Below are 24,689 nucleotides of genomic sequence, written 5' to 3'. Positions count from 1 at the left end.
ATGGCAATGCGACACATTAAATACATCCTCTACCACGCTCCTAGAGACGTTGTCCTTGCAAAATAGTATGTCGATTATCAGTTCCTTTTGAATTTGTTGCAGTTGGACCTGTGATAATAAATAAACGTATATTTGTGTGGTATAAAATACATTTCAAAATAAATATAAATTCAGCCATTATAAATAAAATACATCCAAAAAGAATTAGATAATAAATAAGCAAATAAGTATCAACATATGTTTTGAATTATACTAACCATCATCCAAATAGGCATATTTGATTCCTCATCTGCCATGGTTTTTGGATCCCACATTTCCATCTATTTTATAATATATATGCCATAGTCTCACCTATCCAACACAAACAACAGAGAGCTGTGTCAATATATTAAAATTTTGCTTCTGTTTTTTTTAATATATTTTTCTCTGTAGTCCACTTACCCATCTGGTTGTGTTTGGGATCACTGTTTCATAGCAAGACTCGAAACCCTCCCTTATGAATACTACACTCTCGTCTATAGCCACAGCCAATTCCTGGAGAAGAATTTCCTATGACAAGCCAAATAGAAAAGAAGGAAAGAAAATAAAATAAAAAAACAAACAGTAAAAGTATCAAGTATCACTTATGGTATAATCAACATCATTTCTATTTCACTTACAACATATTTATCTATTCTCTTCCGCCGCTCGAAGTCTGGTTCATTGTGTATGGAGTCTAACACCCATAGGTTATCGGTATGCCGGTGGAGCACATATAGCCACCAACGATCATTTTGACATACTGGAACAAACTGCTTTATGGTTGAAAAAGCATGTTAACATATAGTTTTTTTATTATCAAATGCTTATAAAGAAAAGAAGATTTTGTATATAGTTGTTAAGCAAGTAATTATATAGTCCATTTCTTTTGCATTTTCCTCATCAAACCAGTGCTGTCTACAACCTGTGATCCGACTAAGAACAGGAATGAATCCCTTTTTCGCGCTCACACATCATTCAATATTTTCATCAGTCAATATTAACCCCTGCAAACCCACTTTTTTATTATTTGAACACTTGGTTAGAGTTATTATGTTATCTAACTAATTACAATTTACCACTTAGTAAGTAACAATCAAATTAGTAAGTAACAATCAAATATCATCAAGATATCTAAATAACATCCTTATCATACCTAAAAGTCATAATTAAAGATTTAGTTGGTTAAGGACACTTTACACTAACCATCAATCTCGGCAAAAGACGGTAAAAATTCTTGCAAAACCTTGCGATGCTCAAAGCATTGAATATGGCACAACAGTAATCAACCACCTGAATATAATAGAATAATGCATTTTATAGCTCTATAAAACAATACATATTCATCAAATTTTGATGCCATTTTGTGTCGTCGTACCGTATCGCTTACTCTTCTCTGCCAGCCTAATGTTTTCAAGTCCACTCGCTGTAACTCAACATCATCACCATTCCGAATAGTATGTTGTGTTGTCCTGCGATCTGTCACCCACTTGTATATATTGTTTATGTCATTACCTGTAGACCTTGCAACACTCCCTGATGGCATTGGTGTTTTCGCCACATCTTTCGATTTCCTTATATTTTTTGGTGTTCTGGGTTCCGGCATCACATTTGGCCGGTTTATTACCAAAGATTTGGATGGTGAGTCTGGTAGGTGCATCTGAGTGATGCCAAGTGAGAATGATGGGATTGAAAAGTCTACCAAAATTAGATCTTTTGGCGTAACATTCAATACAGTGTCAAGTTCTCCCAAATCCATGCACGTAAATTAGCACTTAAGTCAATTTAAGTTAGTTCCTATTGCAAATTCTCACACAAGTCTTTTATACTTTATTTATTAGGGGTTTAATTACTCTATTGGTCCCTATAGTTTCGCAAAATTTTCAATTAGGTCCCTATATTTTTTTCTTTTTAATTGGGTCCCTACACCAATTTTTTTTCAATTAGGTCCCTCTTAGTAGTAATCGGCTTAATTTTATAAGGACCCAACTAAAAAAAAATTGGTGCAGGGACCTAATTGAAAATTTTGCAAAACTATAGGGACCAACAAAGTAATTAAACCTTTATTAGGCAAGAATGTCTTTGTCAAAGTGTTTTTAGTGTAGACTAAAGTAAAAATGGAAGAGCAATACCAATATTTTCATACGTTTAATATCCATAATGTTATACGAATAACATCCTATGTAAAATATACATAACATCCGAATTAAAAAAAATCAGAAGTAACAAATACTGATTTTGACTATAACTATCAATGTTTCGTATCAATTCATTATCAAATCATTTTACTTAAAGGCAAATCAAGAGCAAGAATATTAGTTATTGGATTTGTATTAAAGCTAAATGAAATTAACTTGCCTTTTCTCTAAAGGACATTCATCAAATTTACCATCTACTACCTTTCCAGCCGTTGTGTCAGGCATTCTCTTACAAGTCTTCTTCTTACAACTGGGATTCCTCCTAACGCATCCCTTCCTTGATATGCAACTACACTTTCTATTTAAATAAATTTGAGGTTGAGTAAAAGAAGGAGATAAAAATAAAGGAACTAACACAAATCTAACGTGATCAAGTAAAGCTAGTACTCTCAAATCTATTTAGGGTTTGAATTCGAAAGTTTTCTCAAACTATTTTAGTGCAGAATAAAGTAAAAGAAGAAGAATAACACTTGCAGTTTCATGAGTTTAACATCCATAAAGTCATATATATATCATCCGAATTAAAAGTCATAAATACAAAACTCTGATTCTGAACAAAAATATCAAAAATCAATATCAATTCATTATCAAAGCAATAATGGTGAATCAAAAAGAAGAATATTATCTATTTTAATTCGTATTAGTGCTAGAATACAATTAACTTGTCTTTTATATGAAGGACATTCATCAAATTTATCATCTGCTACCTTTCCAGCTGTGTGTGAAGCATAAACTCATCCTTCATGGGCATTCTCTTACAAGTCTTCTTCTTATAGTTGGAATTCCTTCCCACGCATCCCTTCCTTGATACACAAATGCACTTTCTATTTAAATAAATTTGAGGGTGAGTATAAGCGAGAGATAAAAATAAAGGAACTAACACAAATCTAACCTGATCAAGTAAAGTTAGTACTCTTAAATCTATTTACAGTTTGAATTCAAAAGTTTTTCCAAATTATTTTAGTGCAGAATAAAGTAAAAGAGAAAAAATAACACTGGCAGTTTTATGAGTTTAACATCTATAAGGTCATACATATAACATTCTTTGTTAAATACACATAATATCCAAATTACAAAAATCATAAATACAAGAAGCTGATTTTGAACACAAATATGAAAAATTAGAATCAATTTATTAGCAAACCAATAATGGCGAATCAAAAAGAAGAATATTAGCTATCGTGATTGGTATTAATGCTAGAATACCATTAACATGCCTTTTATATGTCTTTTGCTTACACCTTTATTTCCTCCTAATACATCTTTTCTTGGATACACAATTGTGCTTTTTTGATAGAGCAGTCTTCATCCCCATGAATTCTAGAAGACTCTGTAGTGAACAATATTTAAGCCCTATTTCATTGGAGCATAAAAGAGGTGATCACGTAAACATATATTTCATAGTTATTAACACTCTTAAAAAATGGAATTTGGATTCTCTAAATTTTGAATTTTCACTTTAGAAGATAAAGTGTGATCACTCACCCTATTTCTCTCTCATATTTTCACTTTAGTAACGTCCTTTTTCAATTGGCCATGTGTCTCTCCCTTCAAGCTATAAAAAATTTGGTGCTCGTCTAGTGTTTTTGGTTTCTAGAAACTTGCCCTTGCCAAACAGAAAAATGAGTAACTAAAAAAATTAAATTTTCTTTTTTTTTCTTCTTTTTCTATTTTCTATTTTCTTAGGAGGCTTACTTACCATGATTCAGTAGATCGAAACACCGCGCAATGAATTCAACCGTAATCGAGATTTTTTTTTTGTGTGTCGATAATCAATGACTTTTTGCCTCGAATATATGATGATACTAAGGCCACCATCATATCTTGGTTGACAGCCCAGTTAAGCACATATCTCAACCAGCCAAAGTCCATGATTTTCACCTTCCTCATTTTCTTATCGCCTGCTTCAGAACTTAAATGCTCCATCATTGCGCCACAAAACATGACGAGTACTTCCATGGATAATCTTCATCATCTGCCAATCTCTTATCAATTATATTTACCATACATAAATAATTACCAAACAAGTATATTTTTTTGGGAAGGTCTCAATGCGGTAGATTTCAACAAATTCTAACCAATATTTAGTCTGTATTTAGTTTTTAAGATTATGTTGCATTTAGACTTTGTTTAAATTTATATGCAAAATTACTAACGTTGACGACTGATGATTCAAAATGATAAAATTTATTGATTTTGTAGTATTATTGTTTTTTTTTTACTTAGATTAACAATATATATAATAAAAGTTTAAGGTTTGGAATTTGAAGAAATAAATAAATAAAAATATATGAGAAGCAATGCTAGACTAATATATGATTAGTGGATTAGGTGAAGGTTAGCGCAATAAGTAAATGATTAGTGGAGATTAGTAGAGTTGCTGAGTGATTAAAATAGTTGTAATTATATTATGAGTGTATATATGTATACTTGTATAATATTTAAGAATTCACAAACACATTTTTTTCAATCTCTATTTATAACAAATAAAAAGATGTATAAGGGGATAAGAGAAATGTTAGAAGATTAGTAAAATTTATTATTTTTTATTAGTTAATCAATAATGTTTAAAATGTAAACTAAAAATATGTTATTAAATTATTAAATTAAAGAAATTAGATTAATAACTATAAGTATTGGACAAAAATAATAAAAGATAAAAAGACAATCTAAAAAGAAAAACAACGAAAATTGGTTTCCTAAATGGATTGTAATACAAATCCAATGTATCAATGCTTCAAATTCGGTTTTGTTTGGTTCCCGCGGAAAACTAAACACAAGCTTCAACCACCATAGATAGTTTGAATCTACGATAGAAATGGCAGAATGTAATTACATTATTTAGCGGTAATGGTTGATAATTTGGTGTAGAGCTTGCAATGAAGTTGAGTGGTTGTTCACCGTTGCAATCTAAACCTTTAAATAAGGTAGTGAATGAAAATCCAGAATGTCCGTATAGTAACTAGTAAGTAGTAACAGTGTAAAACTTAGAAACTAAATAAAAGAAAAGAAAAGTGATAAAATGCTGCGCACCCACCGTAATCCAACTACTCCTCACCGTAACAGTATCAAGATCTCCGCTGCGAAGCCACAAACCGCCACGAGCGCATTAACGCGCAGAGGTGACGCGCCTCCAGTAGGGGCCAGCGTCACCGTGGACGGTGGAGACTGTTCGGCGGCGTCAGGACCCGGCGGCTCAATGTAGGGCGGCGGCGGCGGCTGGTTGAGGCTGGGTGGCAGGCCTTGGCCGCGGTTGACATTGATCTCGAAGGCGAGGCCGCGACGGCACTGGAGGCCGTCGGCGGCGTCGGAGAAGAAGTAGTTGCGTCCGACGACGGTCAACGGAACGGAAATGGTCAACGCCTGGCTGAAATTACTGCTTCCGCTATCGTATACGAAGGTGCCGTTGTCGAAGTCGTCGGCGTTGCAGCTCAGGTAAGAGGTCTCATTGTAGGTCTGAACCACCGTTTGATTCGTGTTCGTTTTGAAAACTGATAAAATTGGAAAATAAGAATTGAATCAGATTTATTGTTGCGTTTGGTTGGAACTTAAGACAAATCAGATAGAAATGTGCAATTAACTAATTATAATTACTTCATCGAGTTTTAACTTTCAACAATCAATTTAATTTTCTTTTTCCCTTTTGTTTTTTTCAAAAACGAAGCAGTATTCATACATAGCAACGTTAAAAGAGAGAGAAAAGAAAAGGGAGAGTGTGATTGAGCTTACTGAGAAAATCGCCGAGGTTGAATGTTTGAGTTGAAGCCCAAGAGGAGTAGTTGGTGGCGGCTGTGCTCGTAGTGGAGTTGAACAACCACCCGGATGCGCCGCCCACCGTGTGGTTGTGGTATCCGCTGGATGATGCTGCAGCGTAGACGGCGGTGGTCAAAGCAAAAAAGACCGCGAGGTAGGCTGCGATGGGCGGCGCCATCGGCGGAGATCGATGGCGATTTGAGGGCAGATATTGCGTTTTGTGTTGTGTGAGGATGTGATTGTCAAATGTCAATGAAGAAAACGCTGGTGAGTTTTCAAATAAAGAAGTTTAATTTAATTTAATATAAAGCATAACATAATAAATGGATCATGAAACTAAGTCATGGAACGTGGGAGGGAAGTGGATTCAGGAATTCAAAATTAAAATTGTGTTTATCATTAGTAAATTACAACTGTGGTGGTTACAATTATCTCTTGTTGTTTGGAGATTTGAAACTCCATAAAATTTTAGAAAGGAAATACCATAAAAACTCATTTTTATGCTATATTAATTTGGTTCAACGGTACATGCATATCTGTGTATAGCGAATGATCAATCATCACACATATCTCTCACCTACCTTGCAGCTACCGGATAGCTATGGGGTTCTTAGATTGAGGATAATTTTGAGTATTTTGATGATTCAAATAAAAACTATTTAAACGAGTACCACTGTATGAGTAGGGTTATTTACTTTATTTTAAATATTTTGTATTATTAATGAATTGCAATTTAGAAGAATATAAGTTTGAATTTAGTTATTTATATTGTCTTAAATTCTTATTTTAAAAAATTATTTATTATTTTGATAAGTTTGCAGATTCATTATCTAATATTTAGTATAAATTTTATTTTTATATTTAAAAGTTTAGTTATTTCATTATCTAATATTTAGTATAAACTTTATTTCTATATTTAAAAGTTTTTTTTTCAAAAAATAGTAGGTTATATTTTATTAATTATTGAAAAATAAAATATAAATATGTCTAAAAACAGGACAGTATAATAAAAAAGTGGGGATATCCCAAAATAATACACTGAATGTATTCATCCAACGGTGTATGGTCGAAAAACGAAGAAAAATCTTAAAGAAGAAAGAATGATAAATCAAATTGAATGAAACTAAGAGTTTGCCTCATAGAGATGATATTTTAAACTGGGAGTTCTTTGGATTTCACGGAACAACTTGACAGAACTTGCTAGAAGCAGACGACATTAAAGTAAAACTTTCAAAAATTAACTGGTTGCGAGCTTTCAAGTAGTTCCAGCAAATGATGGCAAGCAATTGAGGATTACGGTCAGCATTCTTCAAAGGGTTAAGCATCTCTGTTGATGCAACCCACCATGTCCAAAAGTCGTTAGGACTTTGAGGGGAAGACAGTTACGAAGATAACTCTGAGACCATACTTCTTTAATTCTAGAGCAATCGATCAAACAATGAGTGACTGTTTCTGTTGCTTCATGACAGCAAAGGCATATTAGCGATATAGATGGATGCGATGATGAATCTGAGCAAGCACCGAAAGCCGGCCATGGAGAGCTTTCCAGATAAATAGCTTAATTTTGTGAAGCAAGTTCAACTTTCATAGATCAATCCACGGCTTTTTTTGCTGTATATAATTAAGGCAAATCTCCAGAGGCAGATGGTGAAATAAATAGCCAATTCTGTAACCTGAAGTTGTATCATATTACTTGGATTTGTTCAAATTTTATTGCAATTTATCCCTACTCTGCTAAATTTTAACTGAAAAAATCCTGTCTACAACGTCTTGGGGAAATAATTCTTAAACGAGATTCTGATTCTAATTCCTATCTTCAGTAATTAGATCTTTAACTCTTAAAACCAACTCAGAAATAGCCTGTCTGTTTGGCATGTCAGAAATCATTAAAGGATATGGAGGAGGCAGCTAAGGATCCTGGATATTCTCTCCAGTACTTAGAGCCCAGTTAAGACCCTTTTCAACAATCTTTTAGCCTTCCAGTATGCTCCTCCATCCCCAAGAAGGTAAGACTCCAATTTCTGGCGTTATAGCATTACCATTGCTAAAGTATTTACCTCTTAGGATTTTGGATAATAAGGAATAGGCTGTGTTACGAGTCGCCAAAACTGTTTGCCTAAAAGCGCCAGATTTCGGATTCTGAGATCTTTAAATCCAATGCCTCCTTCTCTTCGTGGGCGAGTCATAGTGTCTCAGCTAATCCAAGACATCCGCCTTTCAGAACCTTTTTGTCCCCACTAGAACTGAGAAAGTATAAAATGAATTTCTGAAATTAAACCATCAGGCAACTTGAAGCAAGACAATGTATAAATAGAAATAGCATCTCCCACTACCTTAAGCAATATCTGTCTATGATGAGTAGATAATTTATACCCTTTTTGGCATTGTTTTTACATAGTTTTTAGTATGTTTTAGTTACTTTTTATTATATTTTTATTAGTTTTTATTCAAAAATCATATTTCTGGACTTTACTATGAGTTTGTGTGTTTTTTTGTGATTTCAGGTATTTTCTGGCTGAAATTGAGGGATCTGAGCAAAAGTCTGATTCAAAGGCTGAGAAAGGGATGACTGTGACGAGCTTCAAACTCGCGAATGTTGGGCGCAGTGACAGTGTGCAAAAGGATAGAGAGATCCTATTCCGACGCTAGTGAGAACTGACAAATGATTAGCCGTGCGGTAGCTGTTCCTGGTATTTTTCATCCGAGACGAGAAATCCGACAGTTGATTAGCCGTGCAGAAACCGTACCTGGTATTTTTCATCCGAGAGGATCATACAGCTTGCCATGGAAGGGAGCACGCATGATTAGAATAAGCCACTAGGAAAGCAGAGGTTCAGAAGCAACAAAGCATCTCCAAACGCTTATCTGAAATTCTCACCAATGAATTACATAAGTATCTTTATTTTATTTTATGTTTTATTTATCTTTTATTTATCAAAACTCATAACCAATTGAATCCGTCTGACTAAGATTTACAGGATGACCATAGCTTGCTTCAAGCCGACAATCGCCGTGGGATCGACCCTTACTCACGTAAGGTATTACTTGGACGACCCAGTGCACTTGCTGGTTAGTTGTGCGGAGTTGTGAAAAGTGTGATCACAATTTCGTGCACCAAGTTTTTGGCGCCGTTGTCGGGGATTGTTCGAGTTTGGACAACTGACGATTCATCTTGTTGCTTAGATTGGGTAATTTTATTTTATGTTTAAGTTTTTATTATTTTTATTTTTGAAAAAAAAACAAAAAAAAAATTGTTCTTCAGAATTTTTAAGAATGAATTCTAGAGTTTCATGAGATATGTTGAAACCTGGCTGGCTGTTAAGCCATGTTTAATCCTTTGGACCGAGGTTTCCACTTTCTATTGTAGAAAGGACATGTTTGTATTTGTTATGCTAAAGCTTGGCTGGCCATTTGGCAATGTCTAATTCTTTTGGACCGAAACTTTAGACTAACATTGCATGAATCCTGGAGTTCTTATTAAAAATTTTGTATCTCTTTATTTTCTTTTTCCAAAATAATTTCGAAAAATATACAAAAAAATTAATAAAATCATAAAAACCAAAAAAATTTTGTGTTTCTTGTTTGAATCTAGTATTAAATTTTAAGTTTGGTGTCAATTGCATTTTTTTAATTTTCTTAAAATTTTTGAAAATCCATGCATTGTGTTCTTCCTTAATCTTCAAGTTGTTTTTGATGATTTTCCTTGTTTGATCTTTAATTTTTCTTGTTTTGTGTCTTTTCTTGTTTTTCATATGCATTTTCGAATTCATAGTGTCTGAACATTAAAAATTTCTAAGTTTGGTGTCTTGCATGCCCTTCTTTTCTAAAAAATTTTCAAAAACATGTTCTTGATGTTCATCTTGATCTTCAAAGTGTTCTTGGTGTTCATCTTGACATTCAAAGTATTCTTGCATGCATTATTTGTTTTGATCTTAAATTCTTATGTCTTGTGACTTTTTGTTGTTTTTCTCTTTCTTCATTAATTCAAAAAAATAAAAAATAATATCTTTCCCTTATTTTACTCATAAATTTCGAAATTTTGGGTTGACTTAGTCAAAAAATTTTAAAATTTAGTTGTTTCTTGTTAGTCAAGCCAAGAATGGAGAAACTAGGGATCTTTGAGGTACAAGCTGCAAGAATCTCACTAGAGATGGCAGACAAATCAATGAAACAGGCTTATAGACTTGTAGAGGATGTCCTAGTGAAGGTTGAAGTCCTGTATATCCCTGCTGATTTCATAATCCTAGACACTGGGAAGGATAAGGATGAATCTATTATCCTTGGAAGACCCTTCCTACCCACAGCAAGAGCTGTGATTGATGTGGGCAGAGGAGAGCTAGTCCTTCAATTGAATGAGGACTACCTTGTATTTAAGGCTCAAGGATCTTCTTTTGTAACCATGGAGAGAAAGCATGCAAAGCTTCTCTCAATACAGAGTCAAACAGAGCCCCCACACTCAACTTCTAAGTTTGGCTTTGGGAGGCCACCATTAAGCTCTGAGACTCTGTGAAGCTCTCTAAGAGCTAACTGTCAAGCTATTGACATTAAAGAAGCGCTTATTAGGAGGCAACCTAATATTATTTAATTATATTTATTATAGACATTTGTTTTCCATTGCCATGTTATGTTTTCTTTAGGTTGATGATCATGTGGAATCATAAAAATAGCTGCAGAATTAAAGCGAAATAAAAAACAGCATCAAAAATAGCACACCCTGGAGGACAGGCTTACTGGCGTTTAAACGCCAGTAAGGATAGCAGAATTGGCATTTAACGCCCAGTCTGGCAGCAGTCTGGGCGTTAAACGCCAGAAAAGGGTGTCTGACTGTCTGGCTGGCGTTAAAGCCAAAATTGGCAGACAAACTGGCGTTTAACGCCAAAAAAGGGTGTCTGGTTGGCGTTAAACACCAGAAAAAGGCATCAGCCTGGCGTTTAACGCCAGAAAAGGTAGCAGAGATGGCGTTAAACGCCAGAAATGGCACACAGAGGGCGTTTAAATGCCAGAAAGGTGCAGGGATCAGAATTCCTTGACACGTCAGGAGTCATGGGAGATGGAGAGATTCATCTCAAAGGTCCATCAAGACCACTTCTATGAAGTTGTGGCCAAGAAAGGGTGATCCCCGTGGTCCCCTTCATGCTCAAAAAGAGTGAATATCCAGAGATCTGACATGAGGCTCGAAGAAGAGATTGGGAAGCTCTCACCAACCCCATCCAACAAGTCAGAATCTTAATGGTTCAAGAGTTCTATGCTAATGCATGGATCACTAAGAACCATGATCAAAGTGTGAACCCGAACCCAAAGAATTGGCTCACAATGGTTCGGGGAAAATACTTGGATTTCAGTCTGGAAATTGTGAGGTTGGCATTCAAATTACCAATAATGATAGGAGATTCTCATCCTTTCACTAGAAGAGTCAACTTTGATCAAAGGTTGGACCAAATCCTCACGGACATTTGTGTGGAAGGAGCATAAAGGAAGAGAGACTCAAAAGGCAAGCTAGTTCAATTGAGAAGGCCTGACCTCAAATCCGTGGCTAGGGGATGGTTGGAGTTCATCCAACGCTCTATCATTCCTACTAGCAACTGGTCCGAAGTAACTATGGATCGGGCTATCATGATCCATAGTATCATGAAGGGAGAGGAAGTAGAAGTTCATGAGATCATACCTCTAGAACTATACAAGGTGGCTGACAAGCCCTCCACTTTAGCAAGGTTAGCCTTTCCTCATCTCATCTGTAACCTATGCAATTCAGCAGGAATTGTCATAGAGGAAGACATCCTCATTGAAGGGGACAAGCCCATCACTAAGAAGAGGATGGAGCAAACAAGAGAGCCTGCTCATGGACCTCAACAAGAGCATGAGGAAATTCCTCATCAAGAAATCCCTGAGATGCCTCAAGGGATACACTTTTCTCCACAAAACTATTGGGAGAAACTCAATACCTCTTTAGGAGATTTGAGTTCTAACATGGAGCAACTAAGGATGGAGCACCAAGAGCACTCCATTATCCTCAATGAAATCAGAGAGGACCAAAAGGCCATGAGAGAGGAGCAACAAAGGCAAGGAAGAGACATAGAGGAGCTAAAGCACTCCATAGGATCTTCAAGAGGAAGAACTAGCCGCTGTCACTAAGGTAGACACGTTCTTTAATTTCCTTGTTCTTATTTTTCTGTTTTTCGATTTCTATGCTCTATGTTTTGTCTATGTTTATGTCTTTATTACATGATCATTAGTGTTTAGAGTCTATGTCTTAAAGCTATGAATGATTCCATGAATCTTTCACCTTTCTTAAATGAAAAATATTTTCTGAAAAAGAAAAAGAAGTACATGAATTTCGAATTCTATCTTTGAATTAGTTTAATTATTTTGATGTGGTGGCAATACTTTTTGTTTTTCTGAATGAATGCTTGAACAGTGCATATTTTTTATAGTGAAGTTTTTGAATGTTAAAATTGTTATCTCTTGAAAGAATAATGAAAAAGGAGAAATGTTATTGATAATCTAAAAAATCATAAAATTGATTCTTGAAGCAAGAAAAAACAGTGAAAAACACAAAGCTTGCGAAGAAAAAAAATGGCGAAGAAAAATATAAAGAAAAAAAAGAAAGAAAAAGAAAAAGCAAGCAGAAAAAGCCAGTAACCCTTTAAACTATAAGGCAAGGATAAAAAGGATCCAAGGCTTTGAGCATTAATAGATAGGAGGGCCCAAAGGAATAAAATCCTGGCCTAAGCGGCTAAATCAAGATGTCCCTAGCCATGTGCTTGTGGCGTGAAGCTGTCAAGTGAAAAATTTGAGACTAAGCGATTAAAGTCGTGGTCCAAGGCAAAAAGAGTGTGCTTAAGAGCTCTGGACACCTCTAACTGGAGACTCTAGCAAAGCTGAGTCACAATCTGAAAAGGTTCACCCAATTATGTGTCTGTGGCATTTATGTATCCGGTGGTAATATTGGAAAACAAAATGCTTAGGGTCACGGCCAAGACTCATAAAGTAGATGTGTTCAAGAATCAACATACTGAACTAGGAGAATCAATAACACTATCTAAATTCTGAGTTCCTATGGATGCCAATCATTCTGAACTTCAAAGGATAAAGTGAGATGCCAAAACTGTTCAGAAGCAAAAAGCTACTAGCCCCGCTCATCTAATTAAAACTAATCTTCATTGATAATTTTGGAATTTATTATATTTTCTCTTCTTTTTATCCTATTTTACTTTTAGTTGCTTGGGGACAAGCAACAATTTAAGTTTAGTGTTGTGATGAGCGGATAATTTATACCCTTTTTGGCATTGTTTTTACATAGTTTAGTATGTTTTAGTTACTTTTTATTATATTTTTATTATTTTTTATTCAAAAATCACATTTTTGGACTTTACTATGAGTTTGTGTGTTTTTCTGTGATTTCAGATATTTTCTGGCTAAAATTGAGGGATCTGAGCAAAAGTCTGATTCAGAGGCTGAGAAAGGACTACAGATACTGTTGGATTCTGACCCTCCTGAACTCGAAGTGGATTTTCCGGAGCTACAGAAGCCCAATTGGCACGCTCTTAATTGCGTTAGAAAGTAGACATCTTGGGCTTTCTAGCAATATATAATAGTCCATACTTTGCTCGAGATTTGATGGCTCAAATTGGCATTCAAACGCCCACTAAAGACCCTTTTCTGGCGTAAAACGCCAGAACTGGCACCAGAACTGGAGTTAAACGCCTAAACTGGCATCCAAGCTGGTGTTTAACTCTAAAAATGGCCTATGCACATATAAAGCTCAATGCTCAGCCCAAGCACACACCAAGTGGGCCCCAGAAGTGGATTTCTGCACTATCTGCACTTAGTTACTTATTTTCTGTAATCCCTAGTAACTAGTTTAGTATAAATAGCACTTTTCACTATTGTATTTCGGATCTGATATACTATCTTTGGACTTGGAGGCTGGCCATTTGGCCATGCCTAGGTTATTTTCTCTTATGTATTTTTTATGGTGGAGTTTCTACACCTCATAGATTAAGGTGCGGAGCTCTGCTGTTCCCATGAATTAATGCAAGTACTATTGTTTCTCTTTCAATTCATCCCTACTTCTTCTCCAAGATATACTCTCATACTTAATTCAGTTAAGTCAGAATGAAGGGGTGACCCGTGACAATCACCCACTATCTTCGTTACTCGCTTAGCCAAGATCCGCGTGCCTGACAACCACAAGCGGTCGACATGATGTTCAACGTAGTCATTGGACAATAGCCATAGTATATTCTCTTGGGTCTCTAATCCATGATTTGCATCGCCTCTCCTGACAACAGAGCATCCGAATCCATGAGATTAGAACCTTCGTGGTATAGGCTAGAACCAATTGGCAGCATTCTTGAGATCTAAAAAGTCTAAACCTTGTCTGTGGTATTCCGAGTAGGATCTGGGAAGGGATGACTGTGACGAGCTTCAAACTCACGAATGTTGGGCGCAGTGACAGTGTGCAAAAGGATAGAGAGATCCTATTCCAATGCTAGTGAGAACCGACAGATGATTAGTCGTGCGGTAGCTGTACCTGATATTTTTCATCCAAGACGAGAAATCCGACAGTTGATTAGCCGTGCAGAAACCGTACATGGTATTTTTCATCCGAGAGGATCATACAGCTTGCCATGGAAGGGAGCATGCATGATTGGAAGAAGACAATAGGAAAGCAGAGGTTCAGAAGCAACAAAACATTTCCAAACGCTTATCTGAAATTCCCACTAATGAATTACATAAGTATCTTTATTTTATTTTATGTTTTATTTATCTTTTATTTATCAAAACTCATAACCAATTGAATCCGCCTGACTAAGATTTACAGGATGACCATAGCTTGCTTCAAGCCGATAATCTCCGTGGGATCGACCCTTACTCACGTAAGGTATTACTTGGACGACCCAGTGCCCTTGCTGGTTAGTTGTGTGGAGTTGTGAAAAGTGTGATCACAATTTTGTGCACCTGTCTACCACCTGACGATAGAAGATTTTACTTCCACCGTTGGATTCTTTTTCGAACCTTCTCTTTGATCATACTAAAAGAAGCCTTTTTCGATTTAGAGACTGTAGAAGGCAAACCAAGGTATCTATCCTGAGCCCTAATATAATTAATATTCATAAAGTTAGCCATCAGTAGTGTACGAGTAGTGGAGGGAGTATTGTGGCTAAAGAATACAGCAGATTTATTAAGATTTACCCTCTGGCCACTGATGCTTTTATAAGAATTCAATAAATGCAGGATGTTTGAACATGCTTCAGTATTAGCCTTATATAATAAGATGGAATCATTAGCAAAGAGGAGGTGGTTGACCTTGGGACATCGCTTATGTATCTGAAGACCTTGAATTATTCTGTTTTGTTCTGCCTTGTGTAGCAAGAAGAAGAAACCTTCTGCACAGAAAAGAAAAAGATAGGAAGATAGAGGATCTCCTTGTCGAATACCTCTATTTGGTTTGAAGAAATCATAGGGTTGTCCTTCTACAATGGCAGAATAAGAAACAGTTGTCACTAATTCTCAAATCTACATGATCCACCGGGAGTCAAAACCAAACTTCTCCAATATAAACCAAAGAAAGTGTCATTCCACCCTATTATATGCCTTACTTATATCTAATTTTATCGTCATTTCATTTTCGAGTCCTCTTTTTTTATTCTTCAAGTAATGTATACACTCATGAGCAATTAGGATATTATCAGAAATTAATCTGCCTTTAATAAAAGTATCTGCGTAGGGCTAATTAGTCTATTCATCATACCCTGAAGTCTATGTACAAGTACTTTAGAGATAATCTTGTAAAAGACTGTGGATATGCTTATTGGTCTTACCTGAGTCATATCTTTAGTATCAGAAATCTTGGGAATAAGACAGATCTGAGTGTGGTTAAAACCCTTCAAAATTCTGCCCCCTGAAAAGAAGCTCTTAACTGCTCAAAACACATCACCACTAAGTATGTTCCAGAAGCTTTGAAAAAATTTTGCTGTCATACCATCATCTCCTGGAGAACTTTGAGGATGAATGCTAAATGTTGCACGTTTCACTTCTTCCATAGTCACTGGTCTTTGAAGCCTACGGTTTATGTGAGCTGTAACCTTAGGTTCAAAATAAGTAAACAAAGGTTCAAGGTTCTCATGACAAGTGGAGGAGAAGATGTCCTTGAAATAAGATTCAGTCACAAAAGCAATACCAGCATTTGAAGTAGCCACTTCACCATCACTGCCAGTTAGTTGCCAAATTTTATTTCTTCAGGTTCGATTTCTAAATTTCTAATGGAAGAAAGCTGTATTCTAATCACCAGATTTGAGCCATTTGACCCTAGACTTATCTTTCCAATAAGATTCCTCATTTTGCAATGCTTTTTCAAGTTTTTCCTCTATTTCTGAAATGATGTCGCCTCCATGAATTCCTGATAAACGAAGTTCCTCTAATTCAGAATGTAGTAAATCAATCTCCACCATCGAATTAGATCTGTGTTCTTGCTGCCATCTGACAATCTTATGCCGACAACGCTTTATTTTTTGAGCTAAAATATACATGGCTAAACCATCAATCTGTTTGTACCAAACCTCTCTAACAATTTACCTTATTTCATCATTGGAACACCATCTTTCTTGGAATTTGAATCGTCGTTTAGATCTCTCAGTTCTCAGATTAGAGTCTAAGAGAAGAGGGTAGTGATTCAACCCTGATTCTGACATTCTAAGAATTATTGCATTGGGATAGAGTTGCTACCAATCAACTCCTACCAGGAATCGGTCCAGTCTTTCCTGTATCAACTCATCACTGCTCTGCCTATTCGACCATACCAATATCAATCAGAGAATTATCATCAATATAACTGTTAAAATTTTCAATAGAAGAAGGAGATTTAACACCCCTACCTGCTTTCTCCAATTGATTAGAAATAGCATTAAAATCACCCATTAACACAACCTAACCATCGAATTGTTGAGTGACTAAAGTTAATTCAGCAAACTGAGCCATTCTATGTTGATCATTTGAACTGAGATAAACACCTAGAATACCATAGGGATCATTAAAACCAGCTGTCAGAACTGATGCCGCAATGAAGAATCTACCATGCTGTAAAATTTGAACAGTGCAACCATCCCTCCATGCCATTGCCAAACCCCCTGATAATCCATCTGGATCTACAATAAAACATTTCTTGAAACCACAAGATCTTAGTTTTTCTTCAACTTTTCGAGATTGATTTTTTATTTCACAGATAAAACCAACCTCGGGGGAGTAGGATTTTCAAATCTCTTTAAGATTGTGGATTGTCAGGGGTCTCCCCAAACCCCGACAATTCCACGAGAGCAGTTTCATACTTCTTTGGGTACCACTTTAAGGCTGGCACCCTCCACCGTCATAGCATCAAAGACAATATCATTGAGACAAATTTTCTTTGAAATATCTTCAGTAACGTTACCTCCACTCCTCCGTTTGAAACCTATCACATATTTTCTGGCAAGTTGTTTTAGGTTTGACTTTTTGTTCTCCTTTTTAAGCTTGGACATGACGTTGTTATTGCGTTAGACATTATTCGTGGGATAGGATTTCTCCAATAAAGCATTAGAAGAAGAATTAGTATCAGTAGCCGTACCAGTGTTTTTTGATTCACCATCATTTTCTGCTCTAGAACCTGAATTGGCAGCAATTTTTTCATTATTCTATTTTTTCTGATCATCTTGCACATTCAATTTTGAGAAACTATCAAAAATCTAAGCAGGTGGATATTTTTTCTTTAGTTGAGCTGGAATAGAACCATCTCGAGGTTGATTAGGATTGAAGGAAGCTCTCTTTTCAGTTAAACGCCTACCGACTTAATCTGCCTTAAACCATTCACCAACTCTGTATTCCTTGATATTGTTTTGGGCAGAATCATCAATAAAAAAAATTGGCAATTCTTAGATTCATGCCCCAATTTTGCACAATAAGTACAGAACACACCTATGCGTTCATAGCGTACTCCAATTTTCAGCATTTTCTGATTAGGATCAAGAAATTTCAATATATCTCTCACTCTTTTATCACCGTTCAGTTCCACTTTAGCCTTCATTATGTGTGTATCTTTGCCTCTAACTTCAAACAGAGCAACATCTTCAATTTGACCAAGTTTTCCACCTAATTTTTGGCCAACCTCAAGCGTTTTGTATTGTTCAGGCAATCCCCAAAATTGTGCCCATACAAGAAAAGAAGAGATGTGATTATCCTCCATGTTTATTGACTGCTTCCATAACGTGAAGAACAAAACTCTTGAATAACCAAGGCGGACTCCTCCCAATTCGAGTCACATCAGAGTCATTCTCAACGAAAAATTGAAACTAGTTCCTGAATTTTTTGACTACTCTGAATCCTTCTGGTTTATTCCATATTGCATAGAGAGCTCTTTCCATGGTACCTATAGAAAAGATTCGATCTGAGAAAAACCTTTCAGATAGGCTCTGTGTACAGGCTTGAATTCCTTCAAAAATATTTTCATAAGCTAAAACGATCAAATCATGCTCCTGATCACTGTCAATTATATGGAAATTTTGAGTCTTTGATTTGTTGCTCATAGTGCAGAGAAAATCAAAATTAGTATTTGATGATATATGGAATGAGTGAGTTAGAAAAACAAAGTAAATTAAAAGAGAAATCCAACGTAGGAATGAATTGGGAGAGGAAACGAAAATTAGGGAACCAAGTAGGGTGAATTAGAAACAAAAAAGAAATTAAGAGAAGAAAGTAGAAGAAGCTGGAAAAGACTTTGACGAAGAAAAGACAAAGAAAGGTGTAACCATGGAGGCGGTGTAGTGAAACCCTAGCAGAGCGTAGACAAACCCATGGCGGTTCTATATATAAAAGTTTATTTGCATTAAATGTCTACTATTTTTCAAATAAAAAAATAAAAAAATATGACTATTAAAATCGACGACACTCTTGTCGCTTTTTAAATTTAAAATAGTCAAAAGAAAATAAAAAAATCGACGACATGCTTGTCAATGTCTAAATAATTAAATCGACGGTCACTTTGTCAATTTTAATGTATCAAATATCGACAGACGTGCTGTTAATTTTATATAATATTATCGACGTCAACTTTGTCGATTTTACTGAATAGGTAAAAATCTTAAACTCATATTATAGGTGAAAATGGTGTTAATTTTATTGAAAACTTATCGATGGTCCAGCAAGCCATCGATTTTATTAGAATTTTGAAAAATCGATACATTAAAAACTGACAATTTCTGCCGTTGATTTTGCCGTCGATTTTAACGATGTTTCTTGTAGTGTATTTTTAATATTTTAACTTATTACAAAAATATTTAATTCAAAAATCCTCGGAAGAACATACATGTCTATTATTTATTATCCGGGAGGACTTAATTGATATTTTTTTCTTCAATGATTAATTAGTATGAAGACAAAATCCGGGAGGACTTAATTGATATTTTTTTCTTCAATGATTAATTAGTATGAAGACAAAATTCTTAAGATCTAATTATTACTTTAGTCTAATAATAATAATAATAAATTTATTTTTAATGTAATAAGTTTTATATTTTTAATATTTTGTCATTAATGAAAAAATATATAAAAATATAAATTAAATATTTTGTAACAAGTTAAAATATTAAAATTAAATTAAATTAATTATATTTATAATAAATATATATGTTATATTATTATTACTAATATATATAATTATAATAATTATTAAAGAATATTTCAGTCAAATAAATTAAAATTTATGGTATTTAATTATTATAGAAAAAATATATTTTAAAAATAGAGAAAAAAAAGTTCACAAGAGAGAAGAATTTTTTTTTTTTTAATTTTAAGTTGATGACTTTGGTGCTATATACCAAATTTTTGCCGGATATGCCGGAGCCAATTCATGCTCATACAATTATTAAATAGCATGGTTGAATGGCAATAATCATGCTTCATCAGTTTATTATCTTACAATAAATGTTGTAGTCAATCTGTATTCTATTATCTCTCATCAATAATGTTTGAGAAAAAAAAATTAATTTAAATAGTATAAAATTATCTTATTTAATATTTATTAATTATTATAATTTAAATATAATAAATATATAATTATAGATATTTTATATATAAAATTATAAATATTATGTTATATAAAATAAATTTAAATATTATCTTTTTAGTGTTATTGATCTCTTAACGTGTCTATGATACATGTATTTTTTTTTTGTTTTTTTATATATAAATTATTGACTATATATATTACGTATACATTAAAATTAAATATTAAAATTAATTACTAATATAAAATATATATTAAAATATAAATATATATTAAAAATAAATTAAATTATATATATTTATAAATATATGTATTTATATTTATATACAAATATATATATATATATATATATAAAATATCGATAGTTAATTTTAGTATAAGAATAGTATTTTTATAAAATATGTATCAAATTCACATCTCACTTGATATCTCTTTCGAACCTGATCTTAGTTTCCTACTGAAAAGAAAAATGGCCAAGAATGCAATACTCATTTTAGGTCTTTTATTACTAAACGGATGCATTATAAAAGTATATAAATATGATTTTTGTTTAAAAAAATTTATAAGATAACAAATACTATTTTATTTTAATTTTATTCGTAATATTTAGTTTTAATTTTATTATTATGTATGGGATAAGTGTTGTTTTAGTCCTTAAAGTTTAAAATAAAAATTAAATTCATCTCCAATGTTATTTTATATTTAAAATCGTCTCAAACGTTTTATTTTATATTAAAATCGTCCTTTTCACTTTTTACGGATAAAATTACCTTTTACCACCACCTTTATTATTATTGACGTTTCAATATGTTTCAGTTATTCTACTAGGATGAACAATATTAATTATGACTAATCAATTATATTAATTATTTAATTTATAAAAAATTAAATGAATAAATTTAATTTAAAAATTATTCTTTTATTATATATATATATATATATATATATATTATAGAGTGACTTTTATGTATTTTGATTAATAATTCTTAATGGAATTATTATTTTATTTACTAATACTTTAAATTTTCTATAATATTTTCGTAAAACTTTTTTATTTAACAGATTTTTTTTATAATGTTTTTCTTAAAATTTTTTTAATAAAAACATATCTTGATTTTATTTTTTATTTTTTATATTCATTGATTATACTAAATTTTTCTTACAGTGTATTTTTTATCGATTATACACATTATTTTTTCTATTTTTTTTACTTCTTTTAATTATTTTTTTATCTTATTTTTAGTTGTTTATTTTACTTTTACACCTCATATATTTATTATATTTTACTTCATTTTAATCTCAATCTTATAATTATCTTATAATTGTATAAAATTAAATAGTTTTTTCAAAGCATGCTTAAATATATTATCTATTACATATAATTATTAAGATAAATAAAAAAATAAATTAAATATATAATTTAATTTTAAGTTAAATTAAAAGCTGAATCAATTATAAAAAAAATATCTACCAATTTTGCTTTTAATTTTTTTTGTAATTTTATTTAAAGGTAAAATTAAAGTCTTTCTATAGTCACTAATATCGTCGTCGATTAAAAAAAATTATAAGTCTCAATAAAATAAAATAATATATATATATATATATATAAAAGATAAATAATATATATGTAATTCTAAAGTTATTAATCATAGGCTATACATAAATTTTTAAAAATAAAATCTTATGGATAAAATATAATTTTTTTAGTTTTATTTTTTATTTTTTAGACTTATCAACATTTAAATTGTCTATATATCACTTCTCAAAATATTATGATTTCACAAGTTATAATATACGATATTTGTTATTGTTATATATATAAAAAATGTGACTCATTTAATTAGTATTTAACCATTTATTTTCAATTAATATTATTATAACAATGATACATGTGACTTTATGAGAATAATATAGTCTAAACTTTGGTTATTTGAGAATTTATTGAGTGGTTGGGATAGCTCCATGTCACAAACTAATGAATACTAGTAATAGAAATAATAAAAAAACCAGCCAAAACAGATATTCATGAGGATTACTCACGATTTGGGATTAGAGGGAACTCGTGAAATTTCAATGACATACCCACGTGAAAATGTACGAAGACTGAGACATAAGTAACCGCTTTATGAAACTTGTTAAATCCACGTGAATATAATAAAATTACTGATTTGTCCTAATTTATATATACATAACTTTATTTATTAAATTTAGTAATTTTAATTCCTGTCTCCAATTCAAATCCTTCTTTTTTCTTTCAAACCCATTTTCAGTCTCGATTTTGTATGTGTGTCTGTCTCTCTCTCTCTCCCTTTCTAACTCACTTTTTCTACCTCTCAAGTCGGTCACTACGTCGCTCAATTTCACCCAAAAAAATATGTTATGTTATGTTATTATACTGGAATATATTTTTATAATTTTTTTGAAATGTTATTTTTCATAATAAATGTTATACATTATATTGAATTATATTGAATTGATTATTTTATGATTATTATATTGTCTTTTTTTGTTATTTTTTTTTCAAAAATTTTTTTAAGAATATTCATAGATATCCTGTGAAAATTAGTAAAGCTAATTTTAGAAAATATATAAATAAATAATAACTAAATAAAATGAGAGGTAATAAACAATCTTAGTTTATAACCTTAGAATTTTAGTGGTTGAAAAAGAGAAGAATTATATACCTCTAATTGACGGATAGTTCATATTGAAGAGACTCACCTATAAATTGAGTTTTTCTTTAATTCATTTTAATCAAGTCATCCATATAGAATAACATAATATTTCTTTGAGTAGTTTTCTCCTATATATATAGAGAGAAGTGTGTTCTCCTTTTGTCAAGAGAGAATGTTTTGTAGTCTCCTTGTGATAGAGAGAAGTTGTAATTCTCAAAGAAAGTTATTCAATTGTTTCCATATTTTATACAAATTTCTAATTTTTCATCTCTATATTTTGCTGTGTCATTTGTCTGGTACCTAACAGTGGTATCAGAGCCAAAGGTTGCTGATTAATATATTTTTTTCCGCTGCGAGTTACCGTCTAAAAAAAATGGCAGCAAAGTATGAAATTCCGAAATTCAGTGGGAGTAATTTTTTCATATGGAAATTGAAGATAAAAGCCATTATGAGAAAAGACAATTGCGTGACAGCAATTAAAGGTAGACCCACTGGAATTACAGATGAAAAATGGAAGGAGATGGACAACAATGCTGTTGCAAACTTACACTTGGCACTAGCTGATTCAGTTTTATCAAGTGTAGCAGAGAAAAAGACAGCAAAGGAAATTTGGGATGCTCTCACCAAATTATATGAAGTCAAGTCACTTCACAACAAGATATTCTTGAAGAGAAGACTTTATACTCTTCGAATGAGTGAATCCACATCGGCAACGGATCACATCAACAATCTAAATACGCTATTTTCCCAACTCTCATCGTTGGAATATACCATAGCAGAAAACAAACATGCAGAGCTCTTACTTCAAAGTCTACCAGATTCATATGATCAACTTATCATTAACTTAACTAATAATGTTTTGACTGATTATCTTTCTTTTGATGACATGGCTGCTGCGGTTCTTAAAGAAGAATCTAGACGCAAGAATAAGGAAGATAGATTAGAAAGCTCAAAACAAGCAGAGGCTTTGTTGATGACAAGAGGGAGATCAATAGAGCGTGGTTTCAGTGGGAGTCAAAGTAGACCAAAGTCACAAAGTAAGAAGCAGGTCAAATGCTACAATTGTGGTAAGAGAGGGCACTTCAAGAAAGATTGTTGGAATAAGAAGAGTATAGAGAAGGTTCCAGAAGGATCAAGTTCTCAAGGATGTGTTGCAAGTACCTCTGATGATGGAGAAATCCTGTATGGCGAAGCAACAATTGGTTCTAAAGGCAGTAAACAGCTCACTGATGTTTGGATTGTTGATTCAGGAGCAACATGGCACATGACTCCTCATCGTGATTGGTTTTGTACATATGAACCTGTCTTGGAAGGATCTGTATTTATGGGAAACGATCATGCCTTAGAAATTGTTGGAATGGGTACTGTCAAAATAAAAATGTTTGATGGTTCTATTCGTTCACTTCAAGGGGTAAGACACATGAAAGACTTGAAGAAGAATTTGTTGTCGATTGGGCAATTAGATAAACTTGGTTGTAAGACCCATATTGAAGGTGGGATCTTAAAAGTTGTTAAAGGAGCTCTTGTGGTAATAAAAGCAGAAAAGATTGCAGCAAATCTATACATGCTTATGGGAGATACTTTGCAAGAGGCAGAGGCATCAGTTGCTTCAACAAGCCAAGAAGAAATGACGATGATATGGCATTGCAAATTAGGCCACATGTCAGAACGAGGCTTGAAGATTCTTGTAGAACGTAATCTCATTCCCGGGCTCAAATCGGTAAACTTACCATTTTGTAAGCACTGCGTTACAAGCAAACAACATAGATTGACGTTTGGTAGATCAACTGCTCGGAGCAAGCACATATTGGAGTTGATTCATTCTGATGTGTGGGAATCGCCGGAGATGTCCCTAGGAGGAGCAAAATATCTTGTATCATTTATTGATGATTACTCTAGGAGGCTATGGGTGTACCCGATCAAGAAGAAGTCAGACGTGTTTGCGATGTTCAAAGAGTTCAAAGCAAAGTTAGAACTTGAATCTGGAAAGAAGATCAAGTGTTTAAGGAC

At 33.2% G+C, this 24,689-nt stretch overlaps 1 protein-coding gene across 2 annotated transcripts; it reads right to left on the bottom strand.

Moving 5' to 3' along the window:
* Positions 1-4,886: 4,886 nt before the first annotated feature.
* LOC107638012 (early nodulin-like protein 18) lies at positions 4,887-6,568 on the bottom strand. 2 transcript variants are annotated; one of them, XM_088485314.1, is made up of 3 exons: positions 6,551-6,568; positions 5,946-6,233; positions 4,887-5,707 (listed from the first exon to the last, which is right to left on the bottom strand). In XM_088485314.1, exons 2-3 carry the CDS (start codon positions 6,145-6,147, stop codon positions 5,271-5,273), a joined length of 639 nt encoding a protein of 212 aa, XP_088341440.1. In that variant the 5' UTR covers positions 6,148-6,233; positions 6,551-6,568; the 3' UTR covers positions 4,887-5,270. The 2 variants fall into 2 exon arrangements, with proteins under 2 accessions (XP_088341440.1, XP_016196699.1); XM_016341213.3 differs by lacking the exon at positions 6,551-6,568 and having other exon boundaries at positions 5,946-6,489.
* Positions 6,569-24,689: the final 18,121 nt, after the last annotated feature.

Source organism: Arachis ipaensis, chromosome B4 (genome assembly GCF_059453495.1).
Source record: "Arachis ipaensis isolate K30076 ecotype BB chromosome B4, ASM5945349v1, whole genome shotgun sequence".
NCBI classification, from domain to species: Eukaryota; Viridiplantae; Streptophyta; class Magnoliopsida; order Fabales; family Fabaceae; genus Arachis; species Arachis ipaensis.
Note: the sequence above shows the minus strand (reverse complement) of the source record. Positions and strands in the feature narration are given on the sequence as shown.

Coding starts and splice junctions, on each gene's coding strand:
- LOC107638012 (XM_088485314.1), bottom strand. CDS start 6,147: ATGGCGCCGCCCATCGCAGCCTACCTCGCGGTCTTTTTTGCTTTGACC. Junction 5,708..5,945: donor CAACCTCGGCGATTTTCTCA/GTAAGCTCAATC, acceptor CAATTTTATCAG/TTTTCAAAACGAACACGAAT.